At 38.8% G+C, this 19,947-nt stretch overlaps 1 protein-coding gene across 1 annotated transcript in view; it reads right to left on the reverse strand.

Moving 5' to 3' along the window:
- Positions 1 to 1,996: 1,996 nt before the first annotated feature.
- LRRC72 (leucine rich repeat containing 72) overlaps positions 1,997 to 19,947 on the reverse strand; it is a 41,907-nt gene continuing 23,956 nt past the window's right edge. The window contains exons 6-9 of the mRNA XM_007469027.1: positions 15,900 to 15,989; positions 14,570 to 14,722; positions 3,206 to 3,233; positions 1,997 to 2,226 (exon numbers count right to left, since the gene is read on the reverse strand). Of these exons, the coding sequence (XP_007469089.1) occupies positions 2,061 to 2,226; positions 3,206 to 3,233; positions 14,570 to 14,722; positions 15,900 to 15,989 (437 nt within the window). The 3' untranslated portion in view covers positions 1,997 to 2,060. The remainder of the gene's footprint in view (positions 2,227 to 3,205; positions 3,234 to 14,569; positions 14,723 to 15,899; positions 15,990 to 19,947) is intronic.

Raw genomic sequence — 19,947 nt, forward strand, 5'->3', positions numbered from 1 at the left:
AATTAAAAATTAATACTGCTTATGCAGTTTATGAGCCATCTTAAATCTGAGCCAACATATACCATTTCCATCATGAAATGGATTGTTGCTTTACCTGCCCAACATTATTGCTTGGTGGGTCTAATGGTACTCAGTTCATGATGAGTTCAGTTCAGGCTCCTAGTTCTAGAATGAATGCAAGTAGCATGCCTAGAAACTACTATTTGACCAGTAACTAGCCCTCTGCTGCCGTATGACCCTTGAAGACTTCACTGTGATATCTCTCAGCTTGACAGGGGCTTCACAAGGCATCCTTGCTTACAACAAATACTTCTAGCACCATGGATTAGGCTGGGTTATTGTATTACTAATCTATTACTATGTAGTAAATTACCCCCAAATTTATCAGCTTGAAGCATCAATAAGCATTATCTCATACAGTTTCTGCAGCCAGAAATAGAAGCAGCTTAATGGGGTGGTTCTGGCTTGGGGTTTCTCAGGAGGGTGCTGTGAAGCTTTCAGCCAGGGCTGCAGTCATCTGTGGCTTAAACCGGATCTAGAAGATCTGCTTGCAAGGTAGTTAACTGGGTCTGGGGGATGGCTAGCAACTCACTTGGTTGTTGGCAGAGGACTTAGTTCCTTATTTGCTTCTGGAATTAGGCCTCAGTTCCTCACCACATGGATCTCTCCAGAGGACTGTGTAAGTGTCCTCATGACGTGGCAGCTGGCTTCCTGCAGAATACGTGATAAGGAGAGAGAGGAAGAGAAGACTTTGATTCTTTCTATGACCTAATCTTGGAAGCAACACACCATCATTTTTCCTTAATATCAGCCACTCACCTACATCAATACCAAACTTTTTCTTCTCCTCAGCTGCAACCTTCTGCCAGGGACCATACCGGACTTTGCAGATTCTGGCTGTGCACAGAATCACAAGTGCCCACAGGGGGAAGGAGATCACACATTCTCAGTGACAGTTCACTACTCCCTCTATGGTTTTCATCTCTTGCTTGTTTTGATTTCAGCCCCACTTCTCCAGTGTGTCTGTGGTACAGTGTGATAGTGTCCATGCACCATCAGATAAGGGGAAATGTCCCTCTGCTTATTTTTGTGTGTGTGTGGTACGCGGGCCCCTCACTGTTGCGGCCTCTCCCGTTGCGAAGCACAGGCTCCGGATGCGCAGGCTCAGCGGCCATGGCTCACGGGCCCAGCCGCTCCACGGCATGTGGGATCTTCCCGGACTGGGGCACGAACCCATGTCCCCTGCATTGGCAGGCGGACTCTCAACCACTGCACCACCAGGGAAGCCCCCTTCTGCTTTTTATAAGCTTTAGATCAAGCGCTTTAGCTTAGCTGGTGAAGATCAGCAATGCATTTTGTGTTACCTTACACGTCCGGTTTCGTGTCTCAGCACAAGGCAACTGCTGAAAGCTTTTCTGTTTTCCGTTCCCTCTAGCAGAGTGCTTTGGTGTAGGCCAACCACAGATCATAAACCCACACCCAGAACTGGCATGTGCCTCCAAAGGTGAGAGTGAAAGTCATACAATATGGTGTAGTCATACAGTGGAATACTACATAGCAATGAGAACAACGGAATTATTGCTGTTGGCAACAACGTCGTCAATTTTACAATTTTATAATGTTGAGTACAAGAAGCCAGAAAAAAATAATTCAACTTCTATGATTCCATTTATATGCCTTTCAAAAACAGACACAATAAATATATGGTTTAGAAATCAGGAGGATGGGTGGATAGTAATAGGTCATTGGACTGGTAACAGGAATGAGGAGGTTTTTAGAGTGCTGGTAAGGTTCCATTTCTCGATCTAGGATGCCTGTTACATGAACATGTTCATTTTTTGAAATTCTTTTGAGCAAAACACTTATGACTTGTATACATTTCTATATACATGTTTTACTTCAAAAGAAACTTAAGATAAAATGTAGGAATTGTTTTTCCTTGGTGTTTCTGTTTACATTCAAATGTTTCAAATAATACCACAATAAATATATAATATGCTAATCACAGAAAAGTTTACTGTATAACTGAAAACTACTAGGATTTCTAGAAACCCCAAGGATTATCTCAGTGTAACTGTGAGCATTTGGACAGGTTCTGTGTCTTTCTCTTCAAGGTACTTTTCCTCTCGTGTTGGAACTGTGTCCCAGTTCAGAGAGGTAATAGCCATTGCTGATCGCTTCAAGGACCTTACAAAAACAGCATCTTCTGGGTCATCAAACATAGTTCTGAAAAAATGTCAATTATGTCAGAAAAAAAATCAGTTAGACCAATGTTTAATTTAAGTGAATCAGTGCCATATTTTTCGTTTATCTGTAGTGTAGTACCACTGACAAATAACTTTTGGGCCCTACTGACAAATGACATTCAGGACAAGTAACATCATTTTTATTGTATATATTATTTAAAAAATAGAGTGAACATATTTGGGATCAGCTATAATAGGTCTCACATATTCAAGCATTCATATTTCAAATCAGTGGTTAAATGAAATGATTAAAAAATATATATCGATATCATATGCATATTAGTATCTTATGTACATTTTATTGAAAAGTTATTATAACTTTAATTATAATTATTATTAATAATAGTTAATTATTATATAACTCTACATTATACTATATTTTGTAAAAGTGCTTGGAGATACTGTTTTTCAAGACTGAATCCAAAGAAAAAATTCCTAAGTGCAATATTAAAACAGAATGATGATTTTAAAATTCATCAATATTCATAAATTTACTGTTTTTCATAGTTTTATGAACTATTTCTTTTGAAAATGTAAATTCCAGTGAATATAAAATGTTAATAATTGCTCTCACTGAACATATTTAGGGGAACAGTAAACAAAGAAGTAAAGACCTTCATTTACAATATCAGGTAATTCTTAAGGTTTTTTTTTATGCTTACTTTCAAGATTTTGTCTTTTTCTTTTTTAACTTTTTTGTCTAACTTCTCCCTCCACCTCACCCCACATCTTCATTTATTTTAGGTTATAATAATAATATTAAAAAATCTAAATATGTCAAATATGAATACATATTTTGAACTCATATATCACAGGAAGACAGCAATTTTTCTGATCTATTGAAGAGTTAGTCATTTTTTTAACCCATTAAAATCCATTTTGGGAAATGGGAATAATCTAGTGAATCAACACGATTATGAAAAATCTGATAAGAAAAGTAAAGTTTAAAAATCACTTACTTGTCTACATTATTCGCAAATGCAAAGTCTAAAAGAAAAATTCTAAATTAGTATTTTTCAAATGTTTATTCAACATTTTAAAACAATGAAATAATGCTATAAAGGAAAAAGTCTAGAGCACAGCTCTCTGGTTTTTGAGCAATCATTTAGATAAATAGTTCAATCGGTCAAAAGTGCCGTGATACCTAACCTCAAACTCAAATTTTCTTTCAGATATAGTGCCTTAGGTGTGTCTAAGGTTTTGAGGCAAATTCTTTAATACAATACACGTCTCAAAACTCTGAGAACAAAATGCTCAATCAATTTAGTTACCAACGGAATCCAAACGGAAATTTTTATAATTAAGATACTCAGTCTCATGTGCGGAAACGGATCCTTTTTCTTTTTTCAGATAGGCACATGCATCTGTAAATGGACTAATAGACCAAATGAGGAAAAAATAATTTAGGGCAGTTTAAACCTCTTGGATTCTTGGCATTAACTTCAAAGACACAAAATAAACAAATCCTAGATCACAAGAACCTACATCTTACCTAGCTTTGGAGCTCAAAGGCTAGTCCTCAAAGCTTGGATTTCTTATGGTATCTTCTAGAGACTGTCATTACCTTGTTTATTCCTCTCCAGAAGGCCCAGTGCCAGGCTAGTGATGGAATGTACCAGCACCTGTTGGGCCAGCAAAGCCCACAGTCTGAGTTCTTGCCAACTCACAGACAGCAGGGAGCACACAGCCTCTGCCTTAGGAGAGGGGTTCATGGCATTGTTCCCTTCACAAGCGGCTAACCCAAGTCTCCCATGTCTTTTTTCATCTCCCCAGATTCTTTCTACATTTTTAATTACAAAAAGCTCACATTTTACTTTTGATGAATATAAACAAGAAAATAGTAAAAAGTGAAATCGCCCTTTGACCTGTCCAATTCCTTATACCAGAAGTATCACCGTTAAGAGTTTTGTATGTATGCTTCCAGCCCCCTATGTGCGTATGCACGTGCACTCACGCACATACATATACACAAAGGTTTGTTTGCTGACAAAATTCTAATTTTGTCATTATTCTGCATTATATTACTGTACTCAAAATATACCATGGAATGATTCTAAATCCAATCGTTCATATCGTATGGATGTGCCATAAGCTAACATTCTGAGGGACCATTTAGATTTTGTTTTTCTATTACAAAAAGTTTCAATTAGCACTTTATACATATATTTTTGTTCATGTGTGCAAATACTTCTGTAGGAGAGAGATTTCAAATTTAATTGCTGTGTTGAATGTGTTGCACATTTTATATATGGGTGGATACTGTCATACTGCCATATGACCTTCCAAGAAAGTTGAACCAGTTTTACCCTGGTTCAACTTTCTTGGAAGAGTATGAGCTGTGCTCTTTTCTCCCCTCAACTTCACCAACCTTTTCAGTGTTTGCCTACCTGCAGGAGAAAATGGTATTTCATTGTTTTAATTTGCACTTCCTTGCTCACTAGTGAGGCTGATCGTTAGACATCACATTTTTTTCCTTCTATAAATGTCCATATCTTTTTTTTTTTTTTTTTTTTTGCGGTACGCGGGCCTCTCACTGCTGTGGCCTCTCCCGTTGCGGAGCACAGGCTCCGGACGCGCAGGCCCAGAGGCCATGGCTCACGGGCCCAGCCGCTCCACGGCATGTGGGATCTTCCCGGACCGGGGCACGAACCCGTGTCCCCTGCATCGGCAGGCAGACTCTCAACCACTGTGCCACCAGGGAAGCCCTGTCCATATCTTTTGTGACTAGTTTTCAAATTGATTTATAGGAGTCCTTCGAGATAATGGGCATTAACTTTTGCCTATTGTATGTATTGCAAATATTTCTTCCAATTGTGTCTTTTAATTTTGTTCCTGGAATTTGAAGAAACTTCAAGTTATCCTTGCTTCTCAATCTATTTGGAATACAATTGATTTCTTTCTCATTTTAGGGTTAAGAATAATAAAATCAAAATGTGGTGTTACAATTGCTTTATAAACATTTTCAAGAATAGTTTATTTCCAATAAAAGAATTTAGAGGCCTAAATGTGCATGTCACAGTAAGAACAAATATAGAAACTATAAAAACTATAAGGCACAAGTTTTAAAAACTTACATAGTGAGTTTTATTAATTTTATTATAAATGTTTGGTTTGTAGAAAACGAGGAGATTGATTAGGGTCATGCTGCCAATTTGGGGGAGGCTTATAGTCAGGCTTTCTATGAATTAAGAATGTGAATTAAGAAGAAAAAATTTCAAATGCAATGAAATACTCTCCCTATCCTTTCTTCCCTAATTTTGTTTTTGGAGGTTTGATATAAAAGAAATGTAAAGCACTAAAGATGCTTTACAATCAGCTATCCTCCTCACACCTGAAAAACTCTCTAGCTCTGAAAAACAGACGGGAGTTACCATATATTGCTTGTTACTGGGTGTATTAGCTATTTTTAAGAGTGGAGATTTTCTATCCCGAGATTCCTTTCCTACCACAGCATGGCTTACCCCCACTAATCCAGTAAACATTCAGTTTGAGCATTAGCTTTTACATTAACTAAAAGAAAAAACAAGTGGCTGACCAAGAGAACAGTCCAACTTATCATGCAGTTGATATGTGTCAGATCAGGTGTTGCAATGGTTTGTATATTAAGCAACCTAACAGCTAAAGGAAGATATTACCCCCATTTTAAAAAACAGAAAGGTGAAGCAAATTCATGTCCAAAATAAAAATTGTAATTACTAGCAGAGCTGGTGTTCAAATCCAAGAGAATCTGATCTAAACCTTGTGTTCTTGCCTCTACACTGGTTGTTCTCTGGTGGGAGTACACATCAGAATCACCTGAAAGGCTTGTTAAAACATAGCTTCCTGGGTCCACCCTGAGTTTCTAATTCAGTAGATGTTGTTTGGGGCAAGAATGTGCATCTGTAGTAAATTACTAAGTGATGCTGCTGCTGCTGGTTTGAGGACCACACTTCGACAACCACTGCTCTACACTATAGCCTTCCGCATCCAGAACGTGTCCTCCAGACATTACTTCTATTCTATGGGACATATAGGGGATAAAGGGACACGTTGAATTATACTTTGTGGAAACAATCATACAAATTGAGGCATTCCATAATGTAACTGGCCTGGTCTCTACAAAAAGTCATGGAAAAAATTTAAGACTATTTTTTTTTTTTTTTTTGCGGTACGCGGGCCTCTCACTGTTGTGGCCTCTCCCGTTGCGGAGCACAGGCTCCAGATGCGCAGGCTCAGCGGCCGTGGCTCATGGGCCCAGCCGCTCCGCGGCATGTGGGATCTTCCCGGACCGGGGCACGAACCCACGTCCCCTGCATCAGCAGACGGCCTCTCAACCACTCTGCCACCAGGGAAGCCCAAGACTATTTTAAATTAAAAGAGAAATCTGCCACAACAACCAAATGTAATCGTGAACCTTGACTGGACTCGTTTGAAAAAGCAGCTGAGAGGCCTTCAAGACGGCGGAAGCGTAAGATGTGGAGATGACCTTCCTCTCCACAAATACAGCAGAAATACATCTACACATGGAACAGCTCCTACAGAACACCTACTGAATGCTGGCAGAAGACCTCAGACTTCCAAAAAGGCAAGAAACTCCCCACGTACCTGGGTAGGGCAAAAGAAAAAAGAAAAAAAGACAAAAGAACAGGGACGGGACCTGCACCAGTGGGAGGAAGCTGTGAAGGAGGAAAGGTCTCCACACACTAGGAAGCCCCTTCGCGGGCAGAGACTGCGGGTGGCGGAGCGGGGAGCTTCGGAGCCGCGGACGAGAGCGCAGCAACGGGGGTGCGGAGGGCAGAGCGGAGAGATTCCCGCACAGAGGATCGGTGCCGACCGGCGCTCACCAGCCCGAGAGGCTTGTGTGCTCGCCCGCCAGGGCGGGCGGGGATTAGGGGCTGAGGCTCGGGCTTTGGAGGTCGGACCCCAGGGAGAGGACTGGGGTTGGCGGCGTGAACACAGCCTGAAGGGGCTAGTGCGCCACAGCTAGCCGGGAGGGAGTCCGGGAAATAGTCTGGAGCTGCCGAAGAGGCGAGAGACTTTTTCTTGCCTCCTTGTTTCCTGGTGCGCAAGGGGAGGGGATTCAGAGCGCCCCTTAAAGGAGCCTGGACACCAGAGACAGGCATGAGACGCTAAGGCTGCTGCTGCAGCCACTAAGAAGCCTGTGAGCAAGCACAGGTCACTATCCACACCTCCCCTCCCAGGAGCCTGTGCAGCCCACCACTGCCAGGGTCCTGTGATCCAGGGGCAACTTCCCCGGGAGAACGCACGGCGCACCTCAGGCTGGTTCAACGTCCCGCTGGCCTCTGCCGCCGCAGGCTCGCCCCACATCGTGTCCCTCCCTCCCCCCAGCCTGAGTGAGCCAGAGCCTCCACATCAACGGCTTCTTTAACCCAGGCCTGTCTGAGCGAAGAACAGACGCCTTCCGGCGACCTACACGCAGAGGCGGGGCCAAATCCAAAGCTGAGCCCCTGGGAGCTGTGCGAACAAAGAAGAGAAAGGGAAATTTCTCCCAGCAGCCTCAGGAGCAGCGGATTAAATCTCCACAATCAACTTCATGTAACCTGCATCTGTGGAATACCTGAGTAGACAACGAATCATCCCAAAATTGAGGTTGTGGACTTAGGGAGCAACTATATATATATATTATTTTCTTTCTCTCTTTTTGTGAGTGTATATGTGTGTGCTTCTGTGTGTGATTTTGTCTGTATAGCTTTGCATTTACCATTTGTCCTAGGGTTCTGTCTGTCTGTTTTGGGATTTCTTTTTTTTTTTTTAGTATAATTTTTAGCACTTGTTATCATTGGGGGATTTGTTTTTTGGTATGGTTGCTCTCTTCTTTATTTCTTCTTTTTTCTTTTTTTTATTACTTAAAATTTTTTTATTTTTAATAATTTTTTTTTATTTTAATAACTTTATTTTATTATTATTTTTTTTCTTCCTTTTTTTTCTCTCCCTTTCCTTCTGAGCCGTATGGCTGACAGGGTCTCGGTGCTCCAGTTGGGTGTCAGGCCTGTGCCTCTGAGGTGGGAGAGCCGAATTCAGGACATTGGTCCACCAGAGACCTCCCAGCTCCACGAATATCAAATGGCGAAAACTCTCCTGGAGATCTTCATCTCAATGCTAAGACCCAGCTCCACTCAACAACCAGCAAGCTACACTGCTGGACATCCTAGGCCAAACAACCAGCAAGAAAGGAACACAACCCCACCCATTAGCAAAGAGGCTGCCTAAAATCATAATAAGGTCACAGACACACCAAAACACACCACTGGACGTGGTCCTGCCCACCAGAAAGACAAGATCCAGCTTCATCCAACAGAACACAGGCACTAGTCCCCTCCACCAGGAAGCCTACACAACCCACTGAACCAACCTTAGACACTGGGTGCAGACACCAAAAACAACGGGAACTACAAACCAGCAGGCTGCGAAAAGGAGACCCCAAACACAGTAAGTTAAGCAAAATGAGAAGACAGAAACACAGCAGATGAAGGAGCAAGATAAAAACCCACCAGACCTAACAAATGAACAGGAAATAGGCAGTCTACCTGAAAAACAATTCAGAGTAATGATAGTAAAGATGATCCAAAATCTTGGAAATAGAATGGAGAAAATACAAGAAACTTTTAACAAGGACCTAGAAGAAGTAAAGAGCAAATAAACAATGATGAACAACAATAAATGAAATTTTAAATTCTCTAGAAGGAATCAATAGCAGAATAACTGCGGAAGAAGAACAGATATGTGACCTGGAAGATAAAATAGTGGAAATAACTACTGCAGAACAGAATAAAGAAAAAAGAATGAAAAGAATTGAGGACAGTCTCAGAGACCTCTGGGACAACATTAAGTGCACCAACATTCGAACTATAGGGGTCCGAGAAGAAGAAGAGAAAAAGAAAGGGACTGAGAAAATATTTGAAGAGATTATAGTTGAAAACTTCCCTAATATGGGAAAGGAAATAGTCAATCAAGTCCAGGAAGCACAGAGAGTCCCATACAGGATAAATCCAAGGAGAAACACACCAAGACACATATTAATCAAACTATCAAAAATTAAACACAAAGAAAAAATTATTAAAAGCAGCAAGGGAAAAACAAATAACATACATGGGAATCCCCATAACATTAACAGCTGATCTTTCATCAAAACCTCTGCAAGCCAGAAGCGAGTGGCAGGACATATTTAAAGTGATGAAAGGGAAAAACCTACAACCAAAATTACCCTACCAAGCAAGCATCTCATTCAGATTTGACACAGAAATTAAAACGTTTACAGACAAGAGAAGGCTAAGAGAACTCAGTACCAGCAAACCAGCTTTACAACAAATTCTAAAGGAACATCTCTAGGCAGGAAACACAAGAGAAGGAAAAGACCTATAATAACAAACCAAAACAATTAAGAAAATGGTAATACGAACATACATATCAATAAGAACATTGAATGTAAATGGATTAAATGCTCAAACCAAAAGACATAGACTGGCTAAATGGATAAAAACCAAGACCTGTATATATGCTGTCTACAAGAGACCCACTTCTGAGTTAGGGAAACATACAGACTGAAAGTGAGGGGATGGAAAAAGATAATCCATGCAAATTGAAATCAAAAGAAAGCTGGAGTAGTAATTCTCATATCAGACAAAATAGACTGTAAAATAAAGACTATTACAAGAAACAAAGAAGGACACTACATAATGATCAAGGGATCAATCCAAGAAGAAGATACAACAATTGTAAATATTTATGCACCCAACATAGGAGCACCTCAGTACATAAGGCAAATGGTAACAGCCATAAAAGGGGAAATTGACAGGAACAGAACAATCATAGCAGGGGACTTTAACACCCCTATGTCACCAATGGACAGATCATCCAAAATGAAAATAAATAAGGAAACACAGCTTTAAATGATACACTAAACAACAGAGACTTAACTGATATTTATAGGACATTCCATCCATAAACAACAGAATACACTTTCTTCTCAAGTGCTCATGGAACATTCTCTAGGATAGATCATGTCTTGGGTCACAAATCAAGCCTTGGTATATTTAAGAAAATTGAAATCCTATCAAGTATCTTTTCCAACCACAACGTTATGAGACTAGATATCAATTACAGGAAAAAAAATCTGTAAAAAATACAAACACATGGAGGCTAACAATACACTACTTAATAACCAAGAGATCACTGTAGAAATCAAAGAGGAAATCAAAAAATATCTAGGAACAAATGACAATGAAAACACGACAAACCAAAACCTATGGGTTGCAACAAAAGCAGTTCTAAGAGAGAAGATTATAGCAATACAATCCTACCTCAAGAAACAAACATCTCATATAAACAATGTAACCTTACACCTAAAGCAATTAGAGAAAGAAGAACAAAAACCCCCCAAAGTTAGCAGAAAGAAAGAAATCATAAAGATCAGATCAGAAATAAATGAAAAAGAAATGAAGGAAACAATAGCAAAGATCAATAAAACCAAAAGCTGTTTCCTTGAGAAGATAAAAAAAATTGATAAACCATTAGCCAGTCTCATCAAGAAAAAAAAGGGAGAAGACTCAAATCAACAGAATTAGAAATGAAAAAGGAGAAGAAACAACTGACACTGCAGAACAACAAAGGATCATGAGAGATTACTACAAGCAACTATATGCCAATAAAATGGACGACCTGGAAGGAATGGATAAATTCTTAAAAAAGCACAACCTTCTGAGAGTTAACGAGGAAGAAATGGAAAATATAAACAGACCAATCACAAGCACTGAAATTGAGACTGTGATTAAAAATCTTCCAGCAAACAAAAGCCCAGGACCAGATGGCTTCACAGGCGAATTCTATCAAACATTTAGAGAAGAGCTAACACCTGTCCTTCTCAAACTCTTCCAAAATATAGCAGAGGGAGGAACACTCCCAAACTCATTCTACCAGGCCACCATCACCACGATATCAAAACCAGACAAAGATGTCACAAAGAAAGAAAACTACAGACCAATATCACTGATGAACATACATGCAAAAATCCTCAACAAAATACTAGCAAACAGAATCCAACGACACATTAAAAGGATCATACACCATGATCAAGTGGGAGTTATCCCAGGGATGCAAGGATGCTTCAATATACGGAAATCAAACAATGTGATACACCATATTAACAAATTGAAGAATAAAAGCCATGTGACAATCTCAGTAGATGCAGAGAAAGCTTTTGACAAAATTCAACACCCATTTATGATAAAAACACTCCAGAAAGTAGGCACAGAGGGAACTTACCTCAACATAGTAAAGGCCATATATGACAAACCCACAGCCAACATCGTTCTCGATGCTGAAAAGCTGAAACCATTTCTACTAATATCAGGAACAAGACAAGGTTGCCCATTCTCACCACTATTATTCAACAAAGTTTTGGAAGTTTTAGCCATAGCAGTCAGAAAACAAAAAGAAATAAAAGGAATACAAATTGGAAAAGAAGTAAAACTGTCACTGTTTTCAGATAACATGATACTATACATAGAGAATCCTAAAGATACTACCAGAAAACTACGAGAGCTAATCAATGAATTTGGTAAAGTAGCAGGATACAAAATTAATGCACAGAAATCTCTGGCATTCCTATACAATAATGATGAAAAATCTGAACGAGAAATTAAGGAAACACTCCCATTTACCACTGCAACAAAAGGAATAAAATACCTAGGAATAAACCTACCTAAGGAGACAAAAGATCTGTATGCAGAAAACTATAAGACACTGATGAAAGAAATTAAAGATGATACAAACAGATGGAGAGATATACCATGTTCTTAGATTGGAAGAATGAACATTATGAAAATGACTATACTACCCAAAGCAATCTACGGATTCAATGCAATTCCTATCAAACTACCAGTGGCATTTTTCACAGAACTAGAACAAAAAATTTCACAATTTGTATGGAAACACAAAAGACCCCGAATAGCCAAAGGAATCTTGAGAAAGAAAAAAAGAGCTGGAGGAATCGGGCTCCCTGACCTCAGACTATACTACAAAATTATAGTCATCGAGACAGTATGGTACTGGCAGAAAAACAGAAATATAGATCAATGGAACAAGATACAAAGCCCAGAGATAAACCCACAAACATATGGTCACCTTGTGTTTAATAAAGGAGGCAAGAATATACAATGGAGAAAAGACAGCCTCTTCAATAAGTGGTGCTGGGAAAATTGGACAGCTACATGGAAAAGAATGAAATTAGAACACTCCCTAACACTATACACAAAAATAAACTCAAAATGGATTAAAGACCTAAATGTAAGGCCAACACTCTAAAACTCTTAGAAGAAAACATAGGCAGAACACTCTATGACATAAATCACAGCAAGATCCTTTTTGACCCACCTCCTAGAGAAATGGAAATAAAAACAAAAATAAACACATGGGACCTAATGAAGCCTAAAAGCTTTTTCACAGCAAAGGAAACCATAAACAAGGCAAAAAGACAACCCTCACAATGGGAGAAAATATTTGCAAATGAAACAACTGACAAAGCATTAATCTCCAAAATTTATAAGCAGCTCATGCAGCTCAATAACAAAACTACAAACAACCCAATCCAAAAGTGGGCAGAAGACCTACATAGACGTTTCTCCAAAGAAGACATACAGATTGCCAACAAACACATGAAAGGATGTTCAACATCATTAATCGTTAGAGAAATGCAAATCAAAACTACAATGAGATATCATCTCACACCAGTCAGAATGGCCATCATCAAAAAATCTAGAAACAATAAATGCTGGAGAGGGTGTGGAGAAAAGGGAACCCTCTTGCACTGTTGGTGGGAATGTAAATTGATACAGCCACTATGGAGAATTGCATGGAGGTTCCTTAAAAAACTACAAATAGAACTACCATATGACCCAGCAATCCCACTACTGGACATACACCCTGAGAAAACCATAATTCAAAAAGAGTCATGTACCAAAATGTTCATTGCAGCTCTATTTACAATAGCCAGGACATGGAAGCAACTGAAGTGTCCATCAACAGATAAAGAAGATGTGGCACATATATACAATGGAATATTACTCAGCCATAAAAAGCAACGAAATTGAGTTATTTGTAGTGAGGTGGATGGACCTAGAGTCTGTCATACAGAGTGAAGTAAGTCAGAAAGAGAAAAACAAATACCGTATGCTAACACATATATATGGAATCTAAGAAAGGAAAAAAAAAAAAAGTCATGAAGAACCTAGGGGCAAGACGGGAATAAAAACAGACCTACTGGAGAATGGACTTCAGAATATGGGGAGGGGGAAGGGTAAGCTGTGAGAAGGTGAGAAAGTGGCATGGACATATATACACTACCAAACGTAAAATCGATAGCTAGTGCGAAGCAGCCGCATAGCACAGGGAGATCAGCTCGGTGCTTTGTGACCACCTAGAGGGGTGGGATAGGGAGGGTGGGAGGGAGGGAGACGCAAGAGGGAAGAGCTGTGGGAATATATGTATATGTATAACTGATTCACTTTGTTATAAGGCAGAAACTAACACACCATTGTAAAGCACTTATACTCCAATAAAGATGTTAAAAAAAAAAATAAATAAAATAAAATTTATAGAATACAGGATCCTAAATGGGTCAAAAATCTAAATTCACTAGGGTATGTTACTAAACCTAATAGCAGGTTTAGCTGTTGTGACCAAATAAACATATTTCTTTAAAAAAGAAAAAGAATTGCAGAACAAAAGATAGATGTATTCTCGAACATTGAAAATATCATTGAAACGTACACTAACCTTGGACACTGTATACTTTGTTGTGTGAGAAAAGTAAACCTCTTTTTACTTAAGTCACTGTAGTTGGATTTCTGTTACATACAAGAAATTAAATTCCAGCTAATGAAACATTACTGAAGATATTCAAGTTATACTTGCATATGATCACCATCTATGAGAGTACAACAAAATAATAGTGCTTATTTCTGAATGGAGGAATTGCAGATGAGCTTTATTTCTTCTTTATATTTTTCTATATTATCAAAAACTTATAGCCTTAATTGGTGAAATTATCCAGTTTCAATGGTAATAATAACAATTGTAGCTTATTCACTGAGCCCTTTATGCTGTGCTAGATATTGGGGTAAGGACTTCAATGTATTATCTCGTTATCACATTACCTTATTTAATACACACAAATGAAGATGAAAGTTATATATTTAGATAGGCTAACAAAATTGGAAAATATTTATTTCACTACATAACTGTTTAGCTTATTGTAAATTGAAGTTATTATTATAACTAAATTAACCAAAAGTTTGAGGCGTTTTCATTTCATTTTTTCTAAATACCTGAAGGTACTCTCTGGGCTGGTTTTTGCTTAAGTGGTGATCTTGGATTCCATGAGGCATCTACTTTTCCTCTGAATGCTATTGATTGAACAATATGAGACTTTTTATGGTTAAAAATCGTAATCATTGATCTTCTTTCTTTTTCTGTAACTTCTGATAAATGCAAAAAGTAATGTTATTATATAACATTATAAATAGATATGCAGAGTGATTCAAAATAGAATTACTTTTAAAAATGGATTTATCCCATGTTGTATGTGAACATCCTATCAAAATTAATTTGTAAAAAGTTATTTCCATAGTCTTACAAGTGCTCAATATATGTCCCTCATGTCACAAGGCACAAATCAATCCTATCGCATCACATTCTAACACATCACCATGGATGATTGAAATTGCAGCTGTGCTACATCCCTTCTTTTCCTCATGGCTATGAGAAAGAAGAGGAATAAACATAAGGTTTTAATATGTTCTCATTTAGAAGTTACTCAATTTTAAGTTATTAAGAATGTTCAAATCTGTAGAAAGGTACGTAGATAGGTAATAAAGAACTTCTGGGTAAAATAGACCTCAAAACATGTAAAATGTAATGCACTGAGGTTGATTTTTCCTTTTTGTAGCTTATATAAATCAGACATACTAGTTTATCTACAATGTCTAAAAATATATCACATAGAAGTTATTATTATATATGTTTTAGTGTATATATATACATACATATTTACAGAATTTCAAAGAATATGACTTTTAGAACTTAAATAGGCCTATGAGACTTAGTCCAATTGTCTCACTTTTTTTTTTTTTTTTTTTTTTTTTTTCTTGCGTTATGCGGGCCTCTCACTGTCGTGGCCTCTCCCATTTGCGGAGCACAGGCTCCGGACGCGCCGGCCCAGCGGCCATGGCTCACGGGCCCAGCCGCTCCGCGGCATGTGGGATCCTCCCGAAACGGGGCACGAACCCGCGTCTCCTGCATCGGCAGGCGGACTCTCAAGCACTGCGCCACCAGGGAAGCCCCAATTGTCTCACTTTTGAAATAAAAAATTAAGGGTGCCGGGGTGGTCAGTGAATTGGCATTCAACACATTACTGTCAAAACTAGAACCAAAAGGAGACATTTCCTCATGCTCAGTTAGATGGCCTTTTCTATAAAGTGGTCAACAGACATGAATTCCTAAACTATAGCAAATTTCATACAGCAAAAATTTCAAAAATAAATAATTGAAAAACTTTCATTTACAAAGACAATTATTTCCAAAAAACATCAGCAGTTTAAACCACTGAGCTATAAGACTGACTCTCAAATATTTCTCTGCAAGAAGAGGTGTTCTTACGATTTCTGTCAAGCAACTCTACTCCTGGAAGGTGGTAGATTGTGTATAAACGGTACAAGTTATATTGGCATAAAGGGTTTTGGTAGAGAGCTGCAAAGAAAGAATCCAAATTAAGATGTCAGGTTTCGAAATCAGTTACATTTATCACTTGATAAAATATAAGAAATTGCAAGATTAATACAAAACATAACAGTATGTAAAGCTCTGCTTCACAGACCAGTGGTTTCACCAAACCCTTACTTATTCATCGCAGGACTTACTTTTCCTATCTGTTAAATTCATTCATTCAACAAATATTTTTGGAGTGCTTACTATCTACTAGGAACTGTGCTAGGTGCTGAGGACATATCTTTGACCCAAATCTGTCACAAATGAGGAAACGTTTAACATGTCCATAAATTAATCAGTAAAGGAAGAACTCAGTATCAGCTCTAGAGGGTTCTTGATGCTGCTCTTTATTAAAGTATTTGTTCATTGGTTCTCTTCTTCCAGTCTCAGAGGTCACATGGGTGCCTGCGTGGAGATGGGCAGAGTTGTGGCACACTGTTCTATTATAATTTTCTTCCTCGGCTTCACACCATTGCACCTAGTTCAGAACATATAAATGCCAGTAGCAGCTTCAGATCTCAGCAGGAGTGGAGGTGAAGAGATGCGGGTTTTGCTTCTCATCTACCTCTGGCCAGGCACAGGGGACTCGGATTTCCTTGTGCGCAGGTGCTAGGATACTTAATGAACCAGGCTGGAGATGGGAGGCATGCTGATGCGGAAGAGCTCCAGGTGCTTCTGACATGACATCCCTTAGGCATCAGCATGTAGGTATATTTTTTTAAAATCTTCAGCTAGAAGTTGTATTTTATTTCCATGGAAAAGGTACTTTCCCTATTCTTCCTTAGATAATATTAAGCAGGGTTATTTCAATACAATGTGAAATAAAACTCCTATAATTTCCACTTGGATATCTTTAGCTATTGAATTCCACCTACACGTAATTTCTAGAAAATACTCCTGGAAAAGACATCTAGTGAGGAGAACCACTAGATGGCAGTAGCAGAAAGAGCTCCAGCTAGTGTACAAAAACATCACTCAACAACATGAGGCTCATTTAACGTACATTTAAATCTAGGAGTACTGCTGTAGCATTTGACTAGTTATAAAATACAAAGAGGTTTGATAAAAGCATGAAAGTATTAAGCATTAGAAACCCAGAAAAAACTGATAAATATTTATAAAGAAGAGCTTGCAACATAAAGAAGAGGGGGTCAAGGGGGATATGCTTGAAAGACAACAAACTAGATAAAAACTGAAGAAGTTAATCATCTGAATGTTTTCTCTGCAGGCAATAAAATATTCTGATATTTGTTGTATAAACACAAACTTCTGGCTAATAAAATCGTTATAGGTAGCTATTCGCTGTGGAAAACATGAGCTTTAGAGGGACTTAAAGCAGGCAATGGAAGACACCTGGTGCATAAGAAACAAAAGTTATAAGAGGAAAGGCAAAAAAGAAAATGTAGAGCCAGAGGCAACAAGAAAATTTAAAAGAAAGGAAATATGTATGTATTGGGGGAAATGAGAGGAAAAATGAAATGGATATTTTTCAAGATTTCTTAAGTGACAAAACTGGTTTGAATTTTAATCTCAAAAGAGAAGGAATTTAAAGTGGTAGCAAATAATTATAACTACAGGACAGGGAATAGAACGGATATATACTAAACCAGTAAGAAGGACAGATTTAAAAAGATCCACAGGGATCATACCTTGTAGTTTGAGCCAGACAAAGAAGAAAAAAGGTCACCCTTCAAGGATATAAAAGCAAAACACGGCCTTCCCTGGCGGCGCGGTGGTTGGGGGTCCACCTGCCGATGCAGGGGACACGGGTTTGTGCCCCGGTCCGGGAAGATCCCACATGCCGCGGAGCGGCTGGGCCCGTGAGCCATGGCCGCTGAGCCTGCGCGTCCGGAGCCTGTGATCGGCAACGGGAGAGGCCACAACAGTGAGAGGCCCGCGTACCGCAAAAAAAAAAAAGCAAAACTCAATTGTTTTTTGCAGTGGCCTCTCCCGCTGACGGAGCACAGGCTCCAGACGCGCAAGCTTAGCGGCCATGGCTCACGGGCCCAGCCGCTCCGCGGGATGTGGGATCTTCGCGGAGCGGGGCACTAACCCGCGTTCACCTGCATCGGCAGGAGGACTCTCAACCACTGCGCCACCAGGGAAGCCCATCAAAACAGATTGTTTTTAATGAGAGTTTAGGAGGGAGAAAAATTCACAGATGCTTTAGTGCAGAAGTCTGCTCTGGTTACTGTCTTGGAGAATAACATCTGACACCTCATAACACTATCCTGCATTACAGCAGCTGGGAGTAGAGTCTGCCTTTGCATATGATGTTAATGGAAAATGTACCAACATCTTTCAATGATGTTTACTTTTAGGATACACTTCATATTCTCTTTTCCCTCTGAGAACACTACTATTTAATTTCTTTTCTTGGTTTTTCTTCCTAGTGCTTAGTTAAATAACTGCTTTATGTAAAATTTAAAACTTCTGGCTTCAGCTAAACAAATCACCAAATTTGGATTTACTACTATTACATTACTTATTAAAAAGGTGTCATAATACTAAAAACTTGATGCACTTATTGTGGTTCAACATTCATCTCATCATAAAATAAAATCTAAATGACAGCAAGTCAGAAAACTGGGCTATTAAGCCTAGTCTCTGACTAAATTAACTTAAAAAAATAATTTGAATTAAATAATTTTAAAAGAATTTCATTTTTATTATTCTTCACTTTTTTTCTTACTCTTAAATGTTAGAAGGAAGCAATCTTATTTTTAATTATCTTTTTTCCCCTCTATACTATTAAGCATTTAACATTTTGGATTTATGAGTTTTGGATTGATGCTACTAAAATTACCATAAATAAAGTTTCTAAGATATGATATTCGTTTCCTGTGTCTGAAAGTTCTGAAAACCTTCTATGATGTATGGGTACATTCCTTTAGAAACTATGAAGCGAAATTGTTTACACTTTCACTTTCAATAGGTTAATACTATTTAATCCACCTTCCCTCTAGGCTACTTATAGAGTACACCTTGGTGGCGCCAGCACTGTCTTGCTTATCTTAATTTGGGATTCTGAGTCTAAGCAATTTACATTTACCCAATAATATAGCAAAATGTTTCTACTACCTTACTGCACAAGCTTGAGTTACATGAGCCACATGTGTGAAGCTACCTCTTGTTGAAACAGAAGAGGAGAAAAATGTCATCTAAATAATTGGCTCCAGTTAATTTTTTTTTAACTTTTAAGGCAAAATTTAAAATCACCATTTAAATGAACCTGGATGTTTTTTAGACCACCTTTGAAGAAAGTTGATGTAATTAATAATGTACCAACATATACATTTTAATAGATAGGGAAATGATGTAGAGAAGTTAAAAGCAGTTCCATCTGTGCCCATACAGAACAGCCTGTGGAAAGAAGCTCAACTGTCAATGATCAGACAGAGGTTCTGGCTCAAGGTTACTTAGTAAGGTCAGCATCTCCATTGTTACCATATCATTTTAACTAAAATCTCTGGGCCACAGCATACCACACGATTGTACTGAATATGGAAATGATCCCTGATTTTTAAAAGGCAAACTTGGACTAAAGCAAGGGTTAGAAGAGTGAGGGATGCTGTTTCAAGACAAACAGCAGTGAAAGACCCAGTTGGCTCTTTTTATTGAGTGGACTGTTCTCTGTGTTGTTTGGGAGGAGTGGTCCCACCTTGAGGGGCATTTCAGGGTAAACAGTCTCAAATGAAGAGACCACTGAGACCATAGTCCCTCGCTGACCTCTCAGCATCCCTCTTCACTCCCTGGCTATTTGCCATCAGCAGTGGACTGCGGCCAAATGAGGAAAGGCAGGACGTGATTAAGAGCAGAATCTGTAAAAAATGGAGAGCTTCTCTTTGAAAGGGGCACTTCCTGTCTCCAAGGGTGAATCCTTAAGTCTCTGCTAGGAAGCAAGTCTTAACAATTACGGAATGTAGGAGTTCAAGTATAC

Source organism: Lipotes vexillifer, unplaced genomic scaffold, assembly GCF_000442215.2.
Source record: "Lipotes vexillifer unplaced genomic scaffold, Lipotes_vexillifer_v1.1 scaffold623, whole genome shotgun sequence".
NCBI classification, from domain to species: domain Eukaryota; kingdom Metazoa; phylum Chordata; class Mammalia; order Artiodactyla; family Lipotidae; genus Lipotes; species Lipotes vexillifer.